Source organism: Bombina bombina, chromosome 8, assembly GCF_027579735.1.
Source record: "Bombina bombina isolate aBomBom1 chromosome 8, aBomBom1.pri, whole genome shotgun sequence".
NCBI classification, from domain to species: Eukaryota; Metazoa; Chordata; class Amphibia; order Anura; family Bombinatoridae; genus Bombina; species Bombina bombina.
The window spans coordinates 45,196,503-45,221,013 of NC_069506.1; the positions used below are offsets into that span (position 1 = coordinate 45,196,503).

At 36.1% G+C, this 24,511-nt stretch overlaps 1 protein-coding gene across 1 annotated transcript in view; it reads right to left on the reverse strand.

The window, feature by feature from the left end:
• The window catches only part of PLCH2 (phospholipase C eta 2), a 974,668-nt gene that overhangs the window by 101,213 nt on the left and 848,944 nt on the right, over nucleotides 1–24,511 (reverse strand). Inside the window, exons 14-17 of the mRNA XM_053690349.1 lie at nucleotides 22,311–22,403; nucleotides 13,538–13,638; nucleotides 12,549–12,646; nucleotides 7,523–7,705 (exon numbers count right to left, since the gene is read on the reverse strand). Coding sequence (XP_053546324.1) covers nucleotides 7,523–7,705; nucleotides 12,549–12,646; nucleotides 13,538–13,638; nucleotides 22,311–22,403 — 475 coding nt within the window. The remainder of the gene's footprint in view (nucleotides 1–7,522; nucleotides 7,706–12,548; nucleotides 12,647–13,537; nucleotides 13,639–22,310; nucleotides 22,404–24,511) is intronic.

Here is a 24,511-nt window from a genome sequence, read left to right on the forward strand (position 1 = left end):
TCATTTTTTTTCTTCTCTTATTATGTTTTGTTGAAAAGCAGGGACATATGCTAATGAGCCGGTATTTTATCAGAAGAGTGAATATATCAGACTAGCGAACTGAAGTGACGTTCCATCAGCTGTCTGATAATAAATACTTACCGTGCATGCGCTCCTCAGCGTCACAACCATTTTAACGTATTATCTCAGGTAACATCTCATTATGTATGCATAAACCTCAAATGGTCTACAAACAGTGTTAAAGCAGTCTTAGGCTTGATATTCAGGCAGTGCATCCCGCTATAATTTACAGTCTCTGCTGTACAGATACTCCAGGACCTGATCCAACTCTGCCTTGTTTAGCCAGGCTACCACATGATGCAGAGCTGCCATCTTCAATGAACCAGCCGGTGTTCTATCAGAAGAGCGAACTTATCAGACTAGTGCTCTTCTAATAGAACACCGGCAGGTTCATTGAGGAATGACGGATCGGCGCCATGTGGTAGAGGAATGGTCAGTTGGTGTTGGCAGCTGTAGAAGCAGCTGCATTTGTAGTGCAAATTAAACATTATTTAGACAACTCACCATTATTATACTATCATTTGCTTTTGCGTATATGCAGTTATGTGCTTTGTTTTAAGTATGTAGTTATATCAAGCCTAAGGTAGTCATATTTGAGTATGTTCTTAGGAAATAAACATTAAACACCTGTTCTGTCAGAAGAGCGAATTCTGAGATGTTAAAATGGTTGTGACGTAGTCACTTTGGAATGCGACTACGCTGAGGAGGCATGCACGGTAAGTATTTGTTATCAGACAGCTGATGGAACATCACTTCCGTCCGCTAGACTAATGAATTCTCTCTTCTGATAGAACACCGGCCCATTTCTAGAGCACTATATGGCAGCAGTTTTGCAAGAATGTTATCCATTTTCAAGAGCACTAGCTGTGAGCACTATTCCCTGACGTAGTGCTACAGATGCCTACCTAGGTATCTCTTCAACACAGAATATCAAGGGAACAAAGCAAATTTGATAAAATAAGTAAATTGGAAACTTTTTAAAAATGGTAGCCTTTGTCTGAATCACAAAATACATTTGTTGGGTTTCGTATTCCCTTTAAAGGGATATGAAACCCAAATGTTTTATTTCATGATTCAGATAGAACAGGCAATTTTAAGCAACTTTCTAATTTACTCCTATTATCGATTTTTCTTTGTTCTCTTGGTATGCTTTGTTGAACGAGCACCAATGCACTACTGGTTGCTGACTGAACACATGGGTGAGCCAATGAAAATCAGTATATATATACAGCAACCAATCAGCAGCTAGAAACTAGGTTCTTTGCTGCTCCTGAGCTTTCTTAGATAAACCATTCAGCAAACGATAACAAGTGAGGGAAGTAAAATAAATAATAGAAGTAAATTGAAAAGTTGTTTACAATTGTATTCTCTATCTGAATCATAAAAGAAAAAAATTGGGTTTCATGTCCCTTTAATGATTCTACTATATGATTATGCTGGGAGATGTAACATTTACAAATACAAAAAAAAGATTCTAGTTTAAAAATAATAGTTAAAAAAAAGGAAGGTGTGGTCAATGAAAAATACAACATAAGTTTAAAGGGACACTGTAACCAATTTTTTTCTTTTGTGATTCAGATAGAGCATGACATTTTAAGCAACTTTCTAATTTACTCCTTTTATCAAATTTTCTTCATTCTCTTGCTATCTTTATTTGAAAAATAAGGCATCTAAGCTTTTTTCTTGGTTTAGACTCTGGACAGCACTTTTTTATTGGTGGATGAATGTATCCACCAATCAGCAAAGACAACCCAGGTGGTATCTTTATTTGAAATGCAAGAATTTAAGTTTAGATGTCGGCCCATTTTTTGTGAACAACCTGGGTTGTTCTTGCTGATTGGTGGATAAATTAATCCACCAATAAAGTGCTCTCCAGAGTACTGAACTAATAAAAATGCTTAGATGCCTTCTTTTTCAAATAAATATACCAAAAGAACTAATAAAAATTGATAATAGGAGTAAATTAGAAAGTTGCTTAAAATTGCATGCTCTATCTGAATCATGAAAGAAAAAATTTGGGTTCAGTGTCCCTTTAAAGAAGTTAAAATAATAATTTAAATAATAATAATAATTTAAATAATAGTATGACAATGTATGACGTGTTGAGACAAGCGACTTGATCACACCATTTAGGTATTAAAATGACATTCCGATGCAAAACATCAGATGCTCAATTTCATTACAGCATTTTAAACAAACAAATTACCTTTTTTGCAAGCCTCATGCAACCCATTCCCCCCATGATGTTCTAATCAGAACACAGCCAGTAACTGATGGCTATGCACATATGCTTCTCTGGATTGGATCATTGGCCATTTTAATTTCAGCAAAGGTGATACATTTTGTTTGGGTGCAATGACTTGAATGGGGCATTACAACTCACAACTGAATTCCCTCAAAAACACTGCAATGTATTTCATTATTTATTCATCAAAATTATTTAGATTTGCCCCTAAGTTCCCACCACAAAGATGATAATAAAATATACTTAAGATATCTTTCAGAGTATGTCCCTGAACTACAACACAAAGTGATTAGTTTTTAATAAATAATATATATTTATATAGATGTGAGTGTGTGTATCTGAGAAGGGGCATTTATTTAAAAATATTAAGAATTTTATTTTACACTAGAATACAACAACATTAAAATCAACTTAATTTTATTAATATGTTACACTACACTGAGTTTAAAAACCACGGTACCACTCAGGACCAAAAAGGGTTAATGTACAACATTTTAGCTGATCTTTTTAAGCCCTTGCTTCATTTATTCTGCCTTATATGGGATTATAAACTCTGAACCATAAAACACATTTATCAGATTCAATTGTTTAGTGTCAGAGATACCATTTTTTTGTTACCTTTAATAAAATCTGTTTCTATAGAAACAAAGAAAGTATCCACTAGGCATAAAAACTAATCTCTATCTTTTCACCAGAAAGAAAGAAGATACAATTGTCTTTACACTCTTGGGACCAAAGATTTTTTATTTTGGATTTGAAGCCAGTAATATTTTTGGTAATGTTTCAAATGAGCTTTCAGTCTGTGCAACACCCACCAAGAGTAAATATCAGCAGAAAACCATCCTGCAATGTTTTAAATGTAATAATCATTTAAAGCAAATACAAGATGGGCAGTTGTAATGGTCAAACAATTCTTTTTAATTAAAGTCAAGTGTTGCAGGTTTCTTTAGTGTGATATTTATATAGAATAATTAATCAATCCTAAGAATACTAAAGTTATTTTTTTTTTAAAAGTAACTTGAAAATATAATATTAATTAAATGAATATGGAAGTGAGTAAAATGTATTTTTAATGTATTACAGTTCATTAAATAGGGTGCAATACTGGCAGTCAAAAAAAATGTGTGTTTATGTATGGGAAAATAGAGGATATATAGATGATAGATAGATAGATAGATAGATAGATAGATAGATAGATAGATAGATAGATAGATAGATAGATAGATTAGACAGACAGACAGACAGAGATCTACATATGTAGGTAGAGAAAGATTGACAGACATATGTAGGTAGAGATAGAATGATTGACAGATGTATGTAGGTAGAGATAGAAAGATTGACAGACGTATGTAGGTAGAGATAGAATGATTGACAGACGTATGTAGGTAGAGATAGAAAGATTGACAGACGTATGTAGGTAGAGATAGAATGATTGACAGACGTATGTAGGTAGAGATAGAATGATTGACAGACGTATGTAGGTAGAGATAGAATGATTGACAGACGTATGTAGGTAGAGATAGAAAGATTGACAGACATATGTAGGTAGAGATAGAATGATTGACAGACGTATGTAGGTAGAGATAGATTGACAGATGTATGTAGGTAGAGATAGATTGACAGACGTATGTAGGTAGAGATAGATTGACAGACATATGTAGGTAGAGATAGAAAGATTGACAGACATATGTAGGTAGAGATTGAATGATTGACAGACGTATGTAGGTAGAGATAGATTGACAGACGTATGTAGGTAGAGATAGATTGACAGACGTATGTAGGTAGAGATAGAATGATTGACAGACGTATGTAGGTAGAGAGAGAATGATTGACAGACATATGTAGGTAGAGATAGAATGATTGACAGATGTATGTAGGTAGAGATAGAATGATTGACAGACGTATGTAGGTAGAGATAGATTGACAGGCATATGTAGGTAGAGATAGAATGATTGACAGACGTATGTAGGTAGAGATAGAATGATTGACAGACATATGTAGGTAGAGATAGAATGATTGACAGATGTATGTAGGTAGAGATAGAAAGATTGACAGACGTATGTAGGTAGAGATAGAATGATTGACAGACGTATGTAGGTAGAGATAGAAAGATTGACAGACGTATGTAGGTAGAGATAGAATGATTGACAGACGTATGTAGGTAGAGATAGAATGATTGACAGACGTATGTAGGTAGAGATAGAATGATTGACAGACGTATGTAGGTAGAGATAGAAAGATTGACAGACATATGTAGGTAGAGATAGAATGATTGACAGACGTATGTAGGTAGAGATAGATTGACAGACGTATGTAGGTAGAGATAGATTGACAGACATATGTAGGTAGAGATAGAATGATTGACAGACATATGTAGGTAGAGATAGAATGATTGACAGATGTATGTAGGTAGAGATAGAATGATTGACAGACGTATGTAGGTAGAGATAGATTGACAGGCATATGTAGGTAGAGATAGAATGATTGACAGACGTATGTAGGTAGAGATAGAATGATTGACAGACGTATGTAGGTAGAGATAGAATGATTGACAGACATATGTAGGTAGAGATAGAATGATTGACAGATGTATGTAGGTAGAGATAGAATGATTGACAGACGTATGTAGGTAGAGATAGAATGATTGACAGACGTATGTAGGTAGAGATAGAAAGATTGACAGACATATGTAGGTAGAGATAGAATGATTGACAGACGTATGTAGGTAGAGATAGATTGACAGACGTATGTAGGTAGAGATAGATTGACAGACATATGTAGGTAGAGATAGAATGATAGACATATGTAGGTAGAGATAGAATGATTGACAGATGTATGTAGGTAGAGATAGAATGATTGACAGATGTATGTAGGTAGAGATAGAATGATTGACAGATGTATGTAGGTAGAGATAGAATGATTGACGGACGTATGTAGGTAGAGATAGAATGATTGACAGACGTATGTAGGTAGAGATAGATTGACAGACATATGTAGGTAGAGATAGAATGATTGACAGACGTATGTAGGTAGAGATAGATTGACAGACGTATGTAGGTAGAGATAGATTGACAGACATATGTAGGTAGAGATAGAATGATTGACAGACGTATGTAGGTAGAGATAGAATGATTGACAGACATATGTAGGTAGAGATAGAATGATTGACAGATGTATGTAGGTAGAGATAGAATGATTGACAGATGTATGTAGGTAGAGATAGAATGATTGACGGACGTATGTAGGTAGAGATAGAATGATTGACAGACGTATGTAGCTAGAGGTAGAAAGATTGACAGACATATGTAGGTAGAGATAGAATGATTGACAGACGTATGTAGGTAGAGATAGATTGACAGACGTATGTAGGTAGAGATAGATTGACAGACATATGTAGGTAGAGATAGAATGATTGACAGACGTATGTAGGTAGAGATAGAATGATTGACAGACATATGTAGGTAGAGATAGAATGATTGACAGACGTATGTAGGTAGAGATAGATTGACAGACGTATGTAGGTAGAGATAGATTGACAGACATATGTAGGTAGAGATAGAATGATTGACAGACGTATGTAGGTAGAGATAGAATGATTGACAGACATATGTAGGTAGAGATAGAATGATTGACAGACATATGTAGGTAGAGATAGAATGATTGACAGACGTATGTAGGTAGAGATAGATTGACAGACATATGTAGGTAGAGATAGAATTATTGACAGACATATGTAGGTAGAGATAGAATGATTGACAGACGTATGTAGGTAGAGATAGAATGATTGACAGACATATGTAGGTAGAGATAGAATGATTGACAGACGTATGTAGGTAGAGATAGATTGACAGACATATGTAGGTAGAGATAGAATGATTGACAGACGTATGTAGGTAGAGATAGATTGACAGACATATGTAGGTAGAGATAGAATGATTGACAGACGTATGTAGGTAGAGATAGAATGATTGACAGACGTATGTAGGTAGAGATAGAATGATTGACAGACATATGTAGGTAGAGATAGAATGATTGACAGACGTATGTAGGTAGAGATAGATTGACAGACATATGTAGGTAGAGATAGAATTATTGACAGACGTATGTAGGTAGAGATAGAATGATTGACAGACGTATGTAGGTAGAGATAGAATGATTGACAGACGTATGTAGGTAGAGATAGAAAGACTGACAGACATATGTAGGTAGCGATAGAATGATTGACAGACGTATGTAGGTAGAGATAGAAAGATTGACAGACATATGTAGGTAGAGATAGAATGATTGACAGACGTATGTAGGTAGAGATAGATTGACAGACGTATGTAGGTAGAGATAGATTGACAGACATATGTAGGTAGAGATAGAAAGCTTGACAGACATATGTAGGTAGAGATAGAAAGATTGACAGACATTTGTAGGTAGAGATGGATAGATTGATAGATAGATATAGAAGAGAGAGAGAGAGAGAGAGAGAGAGAGAGAGAGAGAGAGAGAGAGTAGAGTAAGACTCATTTTTTTTCATTTTTAAAATTAAAGGGACACTGAACCCAAATTTCTTCTTTCATGATTTAGATAGAGCATGCAGTTTTAAGCAACTTTCTAATTTACTCAAATTATCATTATTTCTTCATTCTCTTGCTATCTTTATTTGAAAAGAAAGGATGTAAGTTTAGAAGCTGGCCCATTTTTGGTTCACAACCTGGGTTGTCCTTGCTGATTGGTGGATAAATGCTGTCCAGTTTGCTGAACCAAAAATTGGCTGGCTTCTTAGCTAGATTCCTTCTTTTTCAAATAAAGATACCAAGAAAATAAAGAAAAATTGATAATAGGAGTTAATTAGAAAGTTGCTTAAAATCGCATGCTCTATCTGAATCATGAAAGAACAATTTTGGGTTTAGTATCCCTTTAAATCATGTCTTATTTCTTATGTATCTGCACCTATCCCAATGTAGCACCTTGTATAAAAATATCCTATTTGCTGCTCCTTCAAAAGTTTGCCCCTAAGCAATTGTCCATTTCAGATATAAATATATATATATTTATTTAGCTGGGATCAAAATGATTTGGAAAAATGCCAGTGTACTTTTTCAAATCATAGTTAAATATATTTTACTTAAACTATTAAGTACTGTATTTATGTTTTTTTAATGAACTGTTTTCATAATTAACACAATAAAGAAATCCTTTGAACATTGCACACACAGTTATACCCACCTAATTGGCAGCCGGCATTCCAAAAGGGTTGAGGATTATAGTTACTTGAATCGACTCTGTAGGATGATGGGTAAATGCGAGATAGCTGATGTTGGTTAAATCTAACAAAGTGTGCTGGTTTTTGCTGAAGAATCTGGTGAGCTTTAGTCTCACTAAAAGAAGAAACTTGCCAGCTGCAAAAAACTGAGACAGAGAAACATACATTGTAAATCATGTTGCTAATAGTGGACATTGTGAATAGTAAACGTTGTAAAACAGAATTTTACACTTAACCCTGAACAGCACGTTAATCCACACTACACAACTAAATAAATGCGCTTATCAGTCTTCTAAAACATTTTTATAACAATTTTGAATCTTCTGACTTGCCTTGTGGTTTTGGGCAATTTGTCTTTGAATTATTCACCCAAGTCCTTTAATAAACCATATTACTAGTGGCATTAATGACATTTAGGTCCAGATAATGAGTGGAGCGCAAAATATCGCTTACGCAAGCACAAAATTTGTGCTCCACTTAGTAATACCAGCTCATGCAAATGCGCGCTGCAATTACAAGTTAGGTGCAATGCGAGCTTGACCTTGTGTTCGCATTGCAGGAAAGCTTTGTACTCACAAGAGCGCGCTTCTGTAGGCTCCAATGGGAGCCTCATTCTCATGCAGTGAGACACGGCATGAGAACTTAGCGCAGTGAAGGGGGTAAGTTGTGCAGCGATGGGCAGAATAGTGTAATCTATATGTGTAAGAATATATACATGTATATTTATTTTTATATTTGTATATACGTATAGTAACACATAAATATATATGTATATAAGCATATACATATTACAGGGAATACACAGTCCCCATAGACCACAATGTAAATGCACTTTTCAGTGCTGTTTTTCTCTAACACCCCACATTCGCCGACTTTCAGCCCTAAAAACTGCTTTATGCAGTTTTTAAAAAATAAAAATGCTACTATTTTTTTAATATTAAAACCCACACTAGACATACATTTGGGGCAATTGGGGCACTTTTTGAAAATTAACCAGAGATCTGATCTCAGGTTAATTTTCGGAGCGCTAATGGCTACCGCGACCTTGCGGTAGCAATAACCAGCCACTTGTAATGGCTCATACAGAAAAAACCCAGACCGGCACCACATCTTGAGTATAAAAACGAGCTTCTTTATTTATCAAAATAAGTTTAAAAGATGGTTAGCACACCAAAAGAAAAAAGGCAATCTTACCAAACAGCTGACTGCTCAGTTTAAAAATGTAACGGCTACAACCTGGGCCCGATGACGTCATATGACTACGGGTTAAGACCTGAAACGCATCAGTGATGTCATCGGGCCCAGGTTGTAGCCGTTACATTTTTAAACTGAGCAGTCAGCTGTTTGGTAAGATTGCCTTTTTTCTTTTGGTGTGCTAACCATCTTTTAAACTTATTTTGATAAATAAAGAAGCTCGTTTTTATACTCAAGATGTGGTGCCGGTCTGGGTTTTTTCTGTATGACACTTTTGAACTTTCATTAAGGTACCTATAGGGCACACTCGGAGTATAACCTATACAAGGGGCATTAGCTTGTATCCCATACCGATATCAGGAGCCCGGATATACAATACACTACTCACAGTGTTTGGAAGGCAGGAGACAGAACGAGACATTGAACGGTGATTGTTTGCACAGTAAGGAGTCAGCGTGAGGAGTCAGCGTGAACGGCTCTATATCCCTCAGTAAGTGACTTTCATTTTCATTTAATTACTCAATCTGACGACTGTGGGTGTTTAATAGTGTGACTGTCACACGCAGAGCCAACATTATTGGTTACATCTTTATATATTTCACATGTGCATTATATCGTCTGTTCTCCCATTCAAGTTTTTGGATCAAGCTATAAATTTGTAAATTTGTGAATCAGCAATTGGTGTGTGAGTGGAGTATTTATACTTGTAATGGCTGGTTATTTATTGTGCACTCGTAAATGGACGAATTAGCCCAATTTCGAGAGCGCAATAAATTAGCACTCCACTTATAATCTAGCTCTTAGTGTGCACTTCTGTTTTTCTGTTGACTGCAATGATTTGATGCTTGATAGCAGGAGTGTGTAGCTTTTTATCCAGTGAGAAATCAGGAGTTTGCTGCAATGGATCAATGTACGAGTATTACAGCTTTTGATTGACCTTAAAGGGACATAAAACACTAAATAAATGCTAGATAGAATGATTCATTCAAAGAAAAGATTAGTCTGAGAATAACATGTAGATGTATTTTTTAAAGTTTTGTTGGCTGTTTAAATATTGACAAAATAAGTGTAAAGTTTTAGTGTCTATAAAACAATGAGAGCTGCCATGTTGTAACTTAGGTTACCTTCCCTACTGTGGCCAATTAGGGACAGTTATAAATAGGTCACTAGAGTGTGCAGCCAATGGCTGTGTGGAATATAACAGTGTTCTGCACTTCCATTTCTAACAGGAACTGAAAAGCTCACAATTTGAGGAAAGGGGACAAAAAAATAATGAAAGTATATTTTTATTATATATATATGTATTAACAACACACAGAAAACCTGGCACTCACCAGCAGATACACAGTAATGTTTAAAAGCAAAACTGGGGGAAGTCAGTTACATTTGATGCCAAAAATAAAAGCCAGGACCCCGTCTGTGTACCCTGTCCAGTCTGTGAGTGTGGTTCATTCCTGTGTTTTGTATTTACATAGGGGAGATTACAAAAGCCTGTGTCACCCTGGGAGGTTCCCAGTTGGTTTGTTTGGAAGTGTGCATTGTGTGGGTGCTGGTTTAGGGTCCCAGGAAGGGGAAGACCTTGTTGTGGGTCATGGGCTTGATCCTTTGGAGCGAAATGTAACTGACTTCCCCCAGTTTTGCTTTTAAACATTACTGTGTATCTGCTGACAAGTGCCAGGTTTTCTGTGTGTTGTGTTGATAATGTTTGTAATGCTTCCGTGCGGGCCTGTCACCCAGGCTGCTCAGGGGTTAACTGCCTGGGTTGCTGGGAAATTTGCAGCTATCTGTCAGTGTTTAGGGCTGTAGAGTTTACAGTGGCTTAGGATGTGTACTCAGTCCAGTCTGTGAGTGTGGTTCATTCCCGTGTTTATATATTTGATTCAGGGTCTCCTCCTCTCAGGAGAACCCAGCACACTCATAACGTACCAACTCCCAGGGTGCCCACCAAATCCGTACATAGAGAAGTTATTTCACAAACAACAATATTTACTGTACAACAAATCAGTCAGTGATTTGTTGTACAGTAAATACTGTTGTTTGAATTAAACACCAGCGAGTGCTTGCCTTTTGTCAATCTCTCTGTCAATCTCTCTCTCTCTCTCTCTATATATATATATATATATATATATATATATATATATATATATATATATATATATATATATATATATATATATATATATATATATATATATATATATATACATATATATACACAGTGGATATAAAAAGTCTACACACCCCTGTTAAAATGTCAGGTTTCTGTGATGTAAAAAAATGAGGCAAAGATAAATCATTTCAGAACTTTTTCCACCTTTAATGAGACCTATAAACTGTACAACTCAATTGAAAAACAAACTGAAATCTTTTAGTTAAAGGGAAATAAAAATAAAAAAATAAAATAATATGGCTGCATAAGTGTGAACACCCTTTTATAACTGGGGATGTAGCGGTGTTCAGAATTAAAGGGAAACTGAACCCAATTTTTTTCTTTCATGATTCATATAGAGCTTCTTAAGCATCAGAGGGATCTCATTGTTAAAAGGTATCAGTCAGGAGAAGGGTACAAAAGAATTTCCAAGGCATTAGATATACCATGGAACACACTGAAGACAGTTATCATCAAGTGAAGAAAATATGGTGCAACAGTGACATTACCAAGAACTGGATGTCCCTCCAAAATTGATGAAAAGACGAGAAGAAAACTGGTCTGGGAGGCTGCCAAGAGGCCTACAGCAACATTGAAGGAGCTGCAGGAATATCTGGCAAGTACTGGCTGTGTGGTACATGTGACAACAATCGCCCGTATTCTTCATTTGTCTGGGCTATGGGGTAGAGTGGCAAGACGGAAGCCTTTTCTAACAAAAAAAAACATCCAAGCCCGGCTAAATTTTGCTACAACACATCTGAAGTTTCCCAAAAGCATGTTGCAAAAGATGTTCTGGTCTGATGAAACCAAAGTTGAACTTTTTGGCCATAATTCCAAAAGATATGTTTGGCGCAAAAACAACACTGCATATTGCCAAAAGAACACCATACCCACAGTGAAGCATAGTGGTGGCAGCATCATGCTTTGGGGCAGTTTTCTTCAGCTGGAACTGGGGCCTTAGTCAAGGTAGAGGGAATAATGAACAGTTCCAAATATCAGACAACATTGGCACAAAACCTTCAGGCTTCTGCTAGATTTCAGTTTGTTTTTCAATTGAGTTGTACAGTTTATAGGTCACATTAAAGGTGGAAAAAGTTCTGAAATTATTTATCTTTGTCTCATTTTTTTACATCACAGAAACATGACATTTTAACAGGGGTGTGTATACTTTTTATATCCACTGCATATATATATATATATATATATATATATATATATATATATATATATATATATATATATATATATATATATATATATATATATATTTATATATATTTGATAAAGGGGGAGACCCCGAAATGTCACATTAAACAGGTGATTTTCGTTTTGGAACAAGTCTGGTGTGTGCAGTCTGTGTTGGATGTCTTGTATGTTTTATATGCACCTGCAACCCGGCAGTATTGACAATAACGTGAGTGCTTGGTTCTGGACTTTTGAGATTATATATATATATATATATATATATATATAAAAATCCAAGTGCTTTATTGGCACACAAAACAATCTGTGATGTTTCGAGATCTCACCCCTTCATCAGACTTGAGTCTGATGAAGGGGTGAGTGAGATCCCGAAACGTCACTGATTGTTTTATGTGCCAATAGAAAAAAAATATTCCCACAACCTAGGATTTTTGTTAACTTACTTTCTGTTTCAACATCATGAATACCAACTGACTTTGTATATTTCACCAGGTCGGACAGGGCTCTCGAAAGTTTCATAGTTTTCTTCTGCCTATTTATGCTGGAGAGTAGATGAAGTATATTAGATAACAGTAACGTGATATAATAGTTTGCGAAAAATAAAGAATCTTAAAGGCTTAGTAAGGTCAAATTTGAAATGTGTATCAGTGAATTTCAATCATAAATAGAAACATTTTTCCAATAAACATTCATTAGCAAAAATTTTATTAGTGAAAGATATTACTGTTGTTTTAGTGGCATATGCTGTAAGGGCTATGCACCAGTATACAAATACTACACCTTCTCCGAGAGTCAATAGTGGCTTAATGTGACATACATTAAAGGGACACTGAACCCAATTTTTTTTCTTTCATGATTCAGATAGAGCATGAAATTTGAATAAGCTTTCTAATTTACTCCTATTATCAATATAAGAAATTTTCTAATTTACTCCTATTATCAATGTTTCTTCATTCTCTTGCTATCTTTATTTGAAAAGCAGGAATGTGATGTATAAGAGCCAGCCCATTTTAGGTTCAGCACCATGGATAGTGCTTGCTTATTGGAGTCTTACATTTACCCACCAATAAGCAAGCATAACCCAGGTTCTCAACCAAAAATGGGCCGGCTCTTATACATCACATTCCTGCTTTTCAAATAAAGATAGCACGAGTATGAAGAACAATTGATAATAGGAGTAAATTAGAAAATTTCTTAAAATTGCATGCTCTATCTGAATCATGAAAGAAAAAAATTTGGGTTTAGTGTCCCTTTAAGTCTTTACAGGCACAATACACACCACCTCCAACAATCTGGGCTTAAATACTGGTGGCACCAGCCCTCACAGCATATGTGCGTATGCTGCTGAAATTTTTTTACAAAAATGCTTATATTTAAAATTTAAATACACCCATACACATTTCACCTTTCTTTCTTTGTAAACTGTACTTACCGACCATAATGTGCCGATGTTCTTGCTAAGCTACCTTGACGTTCCAAGCTATCTTCAGCCTCTTCTAAGCTTGAACACTTTTTGATGCGTCCACCTTTTTTCTAAAATAAAAAAATGCCTTCTGTTTTATAATGCATTTATTTTACGATATGATAATGAAGTCTTTAAAAAGGGACAATATTTTTTTCTGCAATGCTATAAAAGCATTGCATTTCTTACAGCTATAAGATCCCCTGCAAACTTTCTGAAAACTAGACATGTGCGTTTCGTTACGAATCAAAATTCGGACGAATTTGTCAAATTCAGAGCTTCGGATCGATTCGAATTTCCGAATTACCGTAGCACCGAAACTAACGAATAAATCCGAATTAGTTTGGATGGCCATGGACTAATCACAATTACACTAGTATTGTACAGTATATTAGGTTATATCACTCTGCTATGGGTTACACCTAATATTACAGTACATAATACTTGTCTAATATACAGCACATCCCACCTAACATATACCGAACTTACGAATTTATGAATCCAATCTGAACCGAATACATATATATATATATATATATACACACACATATATATATATATATATATATACATACATCCACATATATATACACACACATTCATACACACACACATATATATATATATATATATATATATATATGTGTGTACACATAACATAATTTATGTAAGAACTTACCTGATAAATTCATTTCTTTCATATTAGCAAGAGTCCATGAGCTAGTGACGTATGGGATATACATTCCTACCAGGAGGGGCAAAGTTTCCCAAACCTCAAAATGCCTATAAATACACCCCTCACCACACCCACAAATCAGTTTAACGAATAGCCAAGAAGTGGGGTGATAAGAAAAAAGTGCGAAAGCATATAAAATAAGGAATTGGAATAATTGTGCTTTATACAAAAAAATCATAACCACCACAAAAAGGGTGGGCCTCATGGACTCTTGCTAATATGAAAGAAATGAATTTATCAGGTAAGTTCTTACATAAATTATGTTTTCTTTCATGTAATTAGCAAGAGTCCATGAGCTAGTGACGTATGGGATAATGACTACCCAAGATGTGGATCTCTCCACGCAAGAGTCACTAGAGAGGGAGGGATAAAATAAAGACAGACAATTTCTGCTGAAAATAATCCACACCCAAAATAAAGTTTAATGAAAACATAAGCAGAAGATTCAAACTGAAACCGCTGCCTGAAGTACTTTTCTACCAAAAACTGCTTCAGAAGAAGAAAACACATCAAAATGGTAGAATTTAGTAAAAGTATGCAAAGAGGACCAAGTTGCTGCTTTGCAAATCTGATCAACCGAAGCTTCATTCCTAAACGCCCAGGAAGTAGAAACTGACCTAGTAGAATGAGCTGTAATCCTTTGAGGCGGAGTTTTACCCGACTCGACATAGGCATGATGAATTAAAGATTTCAACCAAGATGCCAAAGAAATGGCAGAAGCTTTCTGGCCTTTTCTAGAACCGGAAAAGATAACAAATAGACTAGAAGTCTTTCGGAAAGACTTAGTAGCTTCAACATAATATTTCAAAGCTCTAACAACATCCAAAGAATGCAACGATTTCTCCTTAGAATTCTTAGGATTAGGACATAATGAAGGAACCACAATTTCTCTACTAATGTTGTTGGAATTCACAACCTTAAGTAAAAATTGAAAAGAAGTTCGCAACACCGCCTTATCCTGATGAAAAATCAGAAAAGGAGACTCACAAGAAAGAGCAGATAATTCAGAGACTCTTCTGGCAGAAGGAACAAAACTTTCCAAGAAAGTAATTTAATGTCCAATGAATGCATGGGTTCAAAAGGAGGAGCTTGAAGAGCCCCCAGAACCAAATTCAAACTCCAAGGGTGAGAAATTGACTTAATGACAGGTTTTATACGAACCAAAGCTTGTACAAAACAATGAATATCAGGAAGATTAGCAATCTTTCTGTGAAAAAGAACAGAAAGAGCAGAGATTTGTCCTTTCAAGGAACTTGCGGACAAACCTTTATCTAAACCATCCTGAAGAAACTGTAAAATTCTCGGTATTCTGAAAGAATGCCAAGAAAAATGATGAGAAAGACACCAAGAATATAAGTCTTCCAGACTCTATAATATATCTCTCTAGATACAGATTTACGAGCCTGTAACATAGTATTAATCACAGAGTCAGAGAAACCTCTTTGACCAAGAATCAAGCGTTCAATCTCCATACCTTTAAATTTAAGGATTTGAGATCCTGATGGAAAAAAGGACCTTGCGACAGAAGGTCTGGTCTTAACGGAAGAGTCCACGGTTGGCAAGAGGCCATCCGGACAAGATCCGCATACCAAAACCTGTGAGGCCATGCCGGAGCTACCAGCAGAACAAACGAGCATTCCTTCAGAATCTTGGAGATTACTCTTGGAAGAAGAACTAGAGGCGGAAAGATATAGGCAGGATGATACTTCCAAGGAAGTGATAATGCATCCACTGCCTCTGCCTGAGGATCCCGGGATCTGGACAGATACCTGGGAAGTTTCTTGTTTAGATGAGACGCCATCAGATCTATTTCTGGAAGTTCCCACATATGAACAATCTGAAGAAATACCTCTGGGTGAAGAGACCATTCGCCCGGATGCAACGTTTGGCGACTGAGATAATCCGCTTCCCAATTATCTATACCTGGGATATGAACCGCAGAGATTAGACAGGAGCTGGATTCCGCCCAAACCAGAATTCGAGATACTTCTTTCATAGCCAGAGGACTGTGAGTCCCTCCTTGATGATTGATGTATGCCACAGTTGTGACATTGTCTGTCTGAAAACAAATGAACGATTCTCTCTTCAGAAGAGGCCAAGACTGAAGAGCTCTGAAAATTGCACGGAGTTCCAAAATATTGATCGGTAATCTCACCTCCTGAGATTCCCAAACTCCTTGTGTCGTCAGAGATCCCCACACAGCTCCCCAACCTGTAAGACTTGCATCTGTTGAGATTACAGTCCAGGTCGGAAGAACAAAAGAAGCCCCCTGAACTAAACGATGGTGATCCGTCCACCACGTCAGAGAGTGTCGTACAATCGGTTTTAAAGATATTAATTGAGATATCTTTGTGTAATCCCTGCACCATTGATTCAGCATACAGAGCTGAAGAGGTCGCATGTGAAAACGAGCAAAGGGGATCGCGTCCGATGCAGCAGTCATAAGACCTAGAATTTCCATGCATAAGGCTACCGAAGGGAATGATTGTGACTGAAGGTTTCGACAAGCTGAAATCAATTTTAGACGTCTCTTGTCTGTCATCTATCTATCACTGAATCTATCTTGAAACCCAGAAAGGTTACCCTTGTCTGAGGAATCAATGAACTTTTTAGTGAATTGATCCTCCAACCATGATCTTGAAGAAACAACACAAGTCGATTCGTATGAGATTCTGCTAAATGTACAGACTGAGCAAGTACCAAGATATCGTCCAAATAAGGAAATACCACAATACCCTGTTCTCTGATTACAGACAGAAGGGCACCGAGAACCTTTGTAAAAATTCTTGGAGCTGTAGCTAGGCCAAACGGCAGAGCCACAAACTGGTAATGCTTGTCCAGGAAAGAGAATCTCAGTAACTGATAGTGATCTGGATGAATCGGAATATGCAGATATGCATCCTGTAAATCTATTGTGGACATATAATGCCCTTGCTGAACAAAAGGCAAGATAGTCCTTACAGTTACCATTTTGAATGTTGGTATCCTTACATAACGATTCAATATTTTTAGATCCAGAACTGGTCTGAAGGAATTTTCCTTCTTTGGTACAATGAAGAGATTCGAATAAAACCCCAGCCCCTGTTCCAGAACTGGAACTGGCATAATTACTCCAGCCAACTCTAGATCTGAAACACATTTCAGAAATGCTTGAGCTTTCACTGGATTTACTGGGACACGGGAAAGAAAAAATCTCTTTGCAGGAGGTCTTATCTTGAAACCAATTCTGTACCCTTCTGAAACGATGTTCTGAATCCAAAGATTGTGAACAGAATTGATCCAAATTTCTTTGAAAAAACGTAACCTGCCCCCTACCAGCTGAGCTGGAATGAGGGCCACACCTTCATGTGGACTTAGAAGCTGGCTTTGCTTTTCTAGAAGGCTTGGATTTATTCCAGACTGGAGATGGTTTCCAAACTGAAACTGCTCCTGAGGATGAAGGGTCAGGCTTTTGTTCTTTGTTGAAACGAAAGGAACGAAAACGATTATTAGCCCTGTTTTTACCCTTAGATTTTTTATCCTGTGGTAAAAAAGTTCCTTTCCCACCAGTAACAGTTGAGATAATAGAATCCAACTGAGAACCAAATAATTTGTTACCCTGGAAAGAAAGGGAAAGTAGAGTCGATTTAGAAGACATATCAGCATTCCAAGTTTTAAGCCATAAAGCTCTTCTAGCTAAAATAGCTAGAGACATAAACCTGACATCAACTCTGAAAATATCAAAAATGGCATCACAGATAAAATTATTATCATGTTGAAGAAGAATAATAATATTATGAGAATCATGATCTGTTACTTGTTGCGCTAAAGTTTCCAACCAAAAAGTTGAAGCTGCAGCAACATCAGCCAATGATATAGCAGGTCTAAGAAGATTACCTGAACACAGATAAGCTTTTCTTAGAAAGGATTCAATTTTCCTGTCTAAAGGATCCTTAAACGAAGTACCATCTGCCGTAGGAATAGTAGTACGTTTAGCAAGGGTAGAAATAGCCCCATCAACTTTAGGGATTTTGTCCCAAAATTCTAATCTGTCAGACGGCACAGGATATAATTGCTTAAAACGTTTAGGAGTAGTAAATGAATTACCCAAATTATTCCATTCTCTGGAAATTACTTCAGAAATAGCACCAGGAACAGGAAAAACTTCTGGAATAACCACAGGAGATTTAAAGACCTTATCTAAACGTTTAGATTTAGTATCAAGAGGACCAGAATCCTAAATTTCTAAAGCAATTAGTACTTCTTTAAGTAAAGAACGAATAAATTCCATTTTAAATAAATATGAAGATTTATCAGCATCAACCTCTGAGACAGAATCCTCTGAACCAGAAGAGTCATTAGAATCAGAATGATGATGTTCATTTAAAAATTCATCTGTATAAAGAGAAGTTTTAAAAGATTTTTTATGTTTACTAGAAGGAGGAATAACAGACATAGCCTTCTTGATGGATTCAGAAACAAAATCTCTTATGTTATCAGGAACACTCTGAACATTAGATGTTGATGGAACTGCAACAGGTAATGGTACTTTACTAAAGGAAATATTATCTGCATTAACAAGTTTGTCATGACAATTAATACAAACAACAGCTGGAGGAACAGCTACCAAAAGTTTACAGCAGATACACTTAGCTTTGGTAGTTCCAGCACCAGACAGCGATTTTCCTGAAGTATCTTCTGACTCAGATGCAACGTGAGACATCTTGCAAAATGTAAGAGAAAAAACAACATATAAAGCAAAATTGATCAAATTCCTTAAATGACAGTTTCAGGAATGGGAAAAATGCCAAGGAACAAGCTTCTAGCAACCAGAAGCAAGGAAAAAAGAGACTTAAATAATGTGGAGACAAAAGCGACGCCCATATTTTTTTAGCGCCAAATAAGACGCCCACATTATTTGGCGCCTAAATGCTTTTGGCGCCAAAAATGACGCCACATCCGGAACGCCGACATTTTTGGCGCAAAAGAACGTCAAAAAATGACGCAACTTCCGGCGACACATATGACGCCGGAAACAGAAAAGATTTTTTGCGCCAAAAAAATCTGCGCCAAGAATGACGCAATAAAATGAAGCATTTTCAGCCCCCGCGAGCCTAACAGCCCACAGGGAAAAAAAGTCAAATTTTTTAAGGTAAGAAAAATGATTGATTCAAATGCATTATCCCAAATATGAAACTGACTGTCTGAAAATAAGGAATGTTGAACATCCTGAGTCAAGGCAAATAAATGTTTGAATACATATATTTAGAATTTTATTGAAAAAGTGCCCAACCATAGCTTAGAGTGTCACAGAAAATAAGACTTACTTACCCCAGGACACTCATCTACATGTTTGTAGAAAGCCAAACCAGTACTGAAACGAAAATCAGCAGAGGTAATGGTATATATATATATAAGAGTATATCGTCGATCTGAAAAGGGAGGCAAGAGATGAATCTCTACGACCGATAACAGAGAACCTATGAAATAGACCCCCTAGAAGGAGATCATTGAATTCAAACAGGCAATACTCTCCTCACATCCCTCTGACATTCACTGCACGCTGAGAGGAAAACCGGGCTCCAACCTGCTGCGGAGCGCATATCAACGTAGAATCTAGCACAAACTTACTTCACCACCTCCATAGGAGGCTAAGTTTGTAAAACTGATTTGTGGGTGTGGTGAGGGGTGTATTTATAGGCATTTTGAGGTTTGGGAAACTTTGCCCCTCCTGGTAGGAATGTATATCCCATACGTCACTAGCTCATGGACTCTTGCTAATTACATGAAAGAAATATATATATATATATATATATATATATATATATATATATATATATATACACACACATACATACATACATACATACACAGTTGTGCTCATAAGTTTACATACCCTGGCAGAATTTATGCTTTTGGCTATTTTTCAGAGAATATGAATAACACAAAAACTTTTCTTTCACTCATGGTTAGTGTTTGGCTGAATCCATTTATTATTAATCAACTGTGTTTACTCTTTTTAAATCATAATGACAACATAAACTACCCAAATGACCCTGATCAAAAGTTTACATACCCTGGTGATTTTGGCCTGATAACATGCGCACAAGTTGACACAAAGGGGTTTGAATGGCTATTAAAAGGTAACCATCCTCACCTGTGATCTCTTTGCTTGTAATTAGTGTGTGTGTATAAAAGGTCAATGAATTTCTGGACTCCTGACTGACCCTTGCATCTTTTATCCAGTGCTGCACTGACGTTTCTGGATTCTAAATCATGGGGAAAGAAAAAGAATTGTCAAAGGATCTGTGGGAAAAAGGTAGTTGAACTGTATAAAACAGGAAATGGATATAAAAAGATATCCAAGGAATTGAGAATGCAAATCAGAAGTGTTCAAACTCTAATCAAGAAGTGGAAAATGAGGCGTTCCATCTTCGTGTTTCACAGTAGGAATGGTGTACCTTTCATCATAGGCCTTGTTGACTTCTCTACAAATGTAGCGTTTATGGTTGTGGCCAAAAAGCTCAATTTTGGTCTCATCACTCCAAATGACTTTGTGCCAGAAGGTTTGAGGCTTGTCTCTGTGCTGTTTGGCGTATTGTAAGCGGGATACTTTGTGGCATTTGCGTAGTAATGGCTTTCTTCTGGCAACTCTACCATGCAGCACATCTTTCTTCAAGTGCCTCCTTATTGTGCATCTTGAAACAGCCACACCACATGTCCTGTATTTCACCTGGAGTTATTTGTGGGCTTGTCATTGCATCCTGAACAATTTTCCTGGCAGTTGTGGCTGAAATTTGAGTTGGTCTACCTGACTGTGGTTTGGTTTCAACAGAACCCCTCATTTTCCACTTCTTTTTTTAGAGTTTGAACACTGCTGAGTTGCATTTTTAATTCCTTGGATATCTTTTTATATCCCTTTCCTGTTTTATACAGTTAAACTACCTTTTCCTGCAGATCCTTTAACAATTATTTTGCTTTCCCCATGACTACGAATCCAGAATCATCAGTGCAGCACTGGATGAAAGATGCAAGGGTCTGTCAGGAGTCCAGAAACTCATTGACCTTTTATATACACACACACTAATTACAAGAAAACAGATCACAGGTGAGGATGGTTACCTTTACTAGCCATTCAAACCCCTTTGTGTCAACTTTGTGCACATGTTATCAGGCCAAAATCACCAGGGTATGTAAACTTTGGATCAGGGTCATTTGGGTAGTTTCTGTTGTCATTATGATTTAAAGAGAGTAAACACAGTTGATTGATAATAAATGGCTTCAGTCAAACACTAACCATGAGTGAAAGAAAAGTTTTTGTGTTATCATAAACCCTAGAAGGCTGGAACATCAATTTATATTTTAAGGATTTGCTAAGGGTGGCAGCCCCTTTTTCTGTACCTGTTAGCTGAGTGATGTTTCCCAATTTTATTTATTGAAGTATTTACATTTACAAACAACTTATGTCTGACTGCTTGTATAAGTAAAGCTTTGCCAGCTAATTTGTATATAGTATTCCCTTTTACAATCAAACTTTTTCCCCTAACTCCAGCTATCATGTTTTCTGTTTACAAAGTGCAATATGCTTTTGATGATTTGAAAGGAACTCTCCTCAAGGTTAGTTTGTATGTATTATTTAAACTATTTCAAAGCTTTAGCAACCGTACTGACCACCAAAGGAATTCTTGGTTCTAACACATGTACAGAATCAACATTATGGTTCTTCAAAAAACTAGCAGTGAGATCTCAGAATCTCAAAGGTTTCTTTATGTATACTTGAATAAAGCAATGAGATTTTTGGAAGCTCTGCATTCCTTAATTGCAGCCTTAGGAAACATTCTTTGTAGTCAGTGTTTAATGTTTACCTTCAATGCTCAAAGACCCAAACAAGTTATAGGTTTATCAGCTTTTTGTATTCGATTTAACTTCTGCGTGTCATTTAAAGCAAACATACACCTACAATATAATTTGCCATATGAAGGAGGTAAAGAAAGAAGCATATTTAAGGTTAAAGACTAAACGATTTACCTTCCGCTTTGAAAAACTTCCCATTAAGGAACGACTGTGCCGTTTGTTAGGACTAGCATCTTCTGCAGATTCAACCTCATCCTCCGTTTTGCTCTGATAATAATAATAAAAATTGTTAGCACAGTTAAAGGGACAGTCAAGTCCAAAAAAAACTCATGATTCAAAAAAGGCATGTAATTTTAAACAACTTTACAATTTACTTTTATCACCAATTTTGCTTTGTTCTCTTGTTATTCTTAGTTGAAAGCTAAACCTAGGTAGGCATATATGCTAATTTCTTAGACCTTGAAGGCCGCCTATAATCTGAATGCATTTTGAGAGTTTTTTTACCACCAGAGGGTGTTAGCTCATGTGTGTAATATATGTAACATTGAGCTCACGCACGCAAAGTTACCTAGGAGTCAGCACTTAGCGGCTAAAATGCAAGTCTGTCAAAAGAACTAAAATAAAGGGGCAGTGTGCAGAGGCTTAAATACAAGGTAATCACAGAGATAAAACGTGTATTATTACAACTGTGTTGGTTAGGCAAACTAGGGAATTGGGTAATAAAGGTATTATCTAACTTTTTAAACAACAAAAATGTTGGTGTTGACTGTCCCTTTAATTACAAAGTATAACGTTTTGACTACAATCACACAATAATTAAAAAGAAAATATTTTAAAGCATTTTATTATTGCACTATTAGCATATAACAGTGTATTTAACCCATGTAAAGTGATTAAACATATAGTTAAAGGGACATCCCAGCGAAAATTGGAATCCAGGTTTTCACATTTCAGTTTTGATTAGCAGCATTTTTGTAATATACATGTATTAGCAATAGTGCTTCTAATAAAACCTATAGCTATTTCAAACGTGTTTTTAAGTATGCACCGTGCACCAGCATTTTAAACACAGAATTTGCTCAGAGAGTCTAAAGGACTTGTACCATCTGGTAATGACTCATTTTGTTAATTGCTGACATGATACAAGCCCCACTGGTGCTCTAAGCAGCTGTAGTATTTAAAATGCTGGTGCACAGAGAATATCTATCTATGCTTCACATGCACATACAGAAAAAAAACAGCGATAACTTTTACTAGAAACATTTTTGACAATACATGTATATTGCAAATGTTTCTATTCAAAGAGGTAATTAATCAATGAGAATTTAAATGTTGACCCTTTAAAGTCAGTTTTAGAGTAGCAATGCACTACTGAGAGCTAGCTGAACACATCTGGAAACCCAATGACAAGAGACAAATGTATGTAGCCAGCCACCAATCCCCAGCTAGCTCCCAGTAGTGCAATGCTGCTGCTGAGGATATGTATCTTTTTCAAAAAACAATACCAAGAAAACAAAGGACAAACTATAGAAGTTAATTTAAAAGTGTCTTAAAATTACATATTCTATATGAGTCATAACAGTTTAATTTTACATTTCAAATCCCTTTAATTTCACCCTAAGACTTCTACCAGCGCCGCGGAATCTGTTGGCGCTCTACAAATAACTAATAATAATAATAATAATAATAATAATAATAATTCTACCAGACTCATCATCCTCACGGCACTGAACATAAAATGATCCACTCACCATTCTCTGAATCTTCATAACCTAAAAACAATATAACATTTTGCCAATAACTAAAAAAAACACTGCTAGTTCTAGCATTAAATTTCAACCCCCTTACCCATCTTTAGTTTGCTGATAACAGTGGCAAAGGAATGACTTGCTTCATAGTTTTAATGAAGGCATAATTAGATAATACAAAGCCCTAGTACATTACATTATTGCATTGTTATATGAATGTTTGCTGATAACTAGTTTAACCACAACCAAAGTATTAAATACAAAGTCCAATCTATAGCATTATTACTCCTGTGTAAATCATGGCCAGTTAGCCAATCAGGAAAGCAGCCAATTACTATCAATGTCAGGTTCATTATCAGCAAAAATTTGTGGAATATTAAAATGATCTTACACATAAGAGCAATTAATTTATACATTAATTTGTCCCTTTAAATTTCTGAACATCAGAGAAGAAAAAGACGTTTTATGCTGTACCAGAATATGTACATCTCGGAAATGTCTGCATCTCTTGTGCACTGTGCAGTTATCCACAGAACCTAGTGCTCATTAAGAGACTATTCCTAGAAATTCTGGTAAAAAATGAGTCAGTACAGAAAATGCTGCAAGTAGGCTATATATATATATATA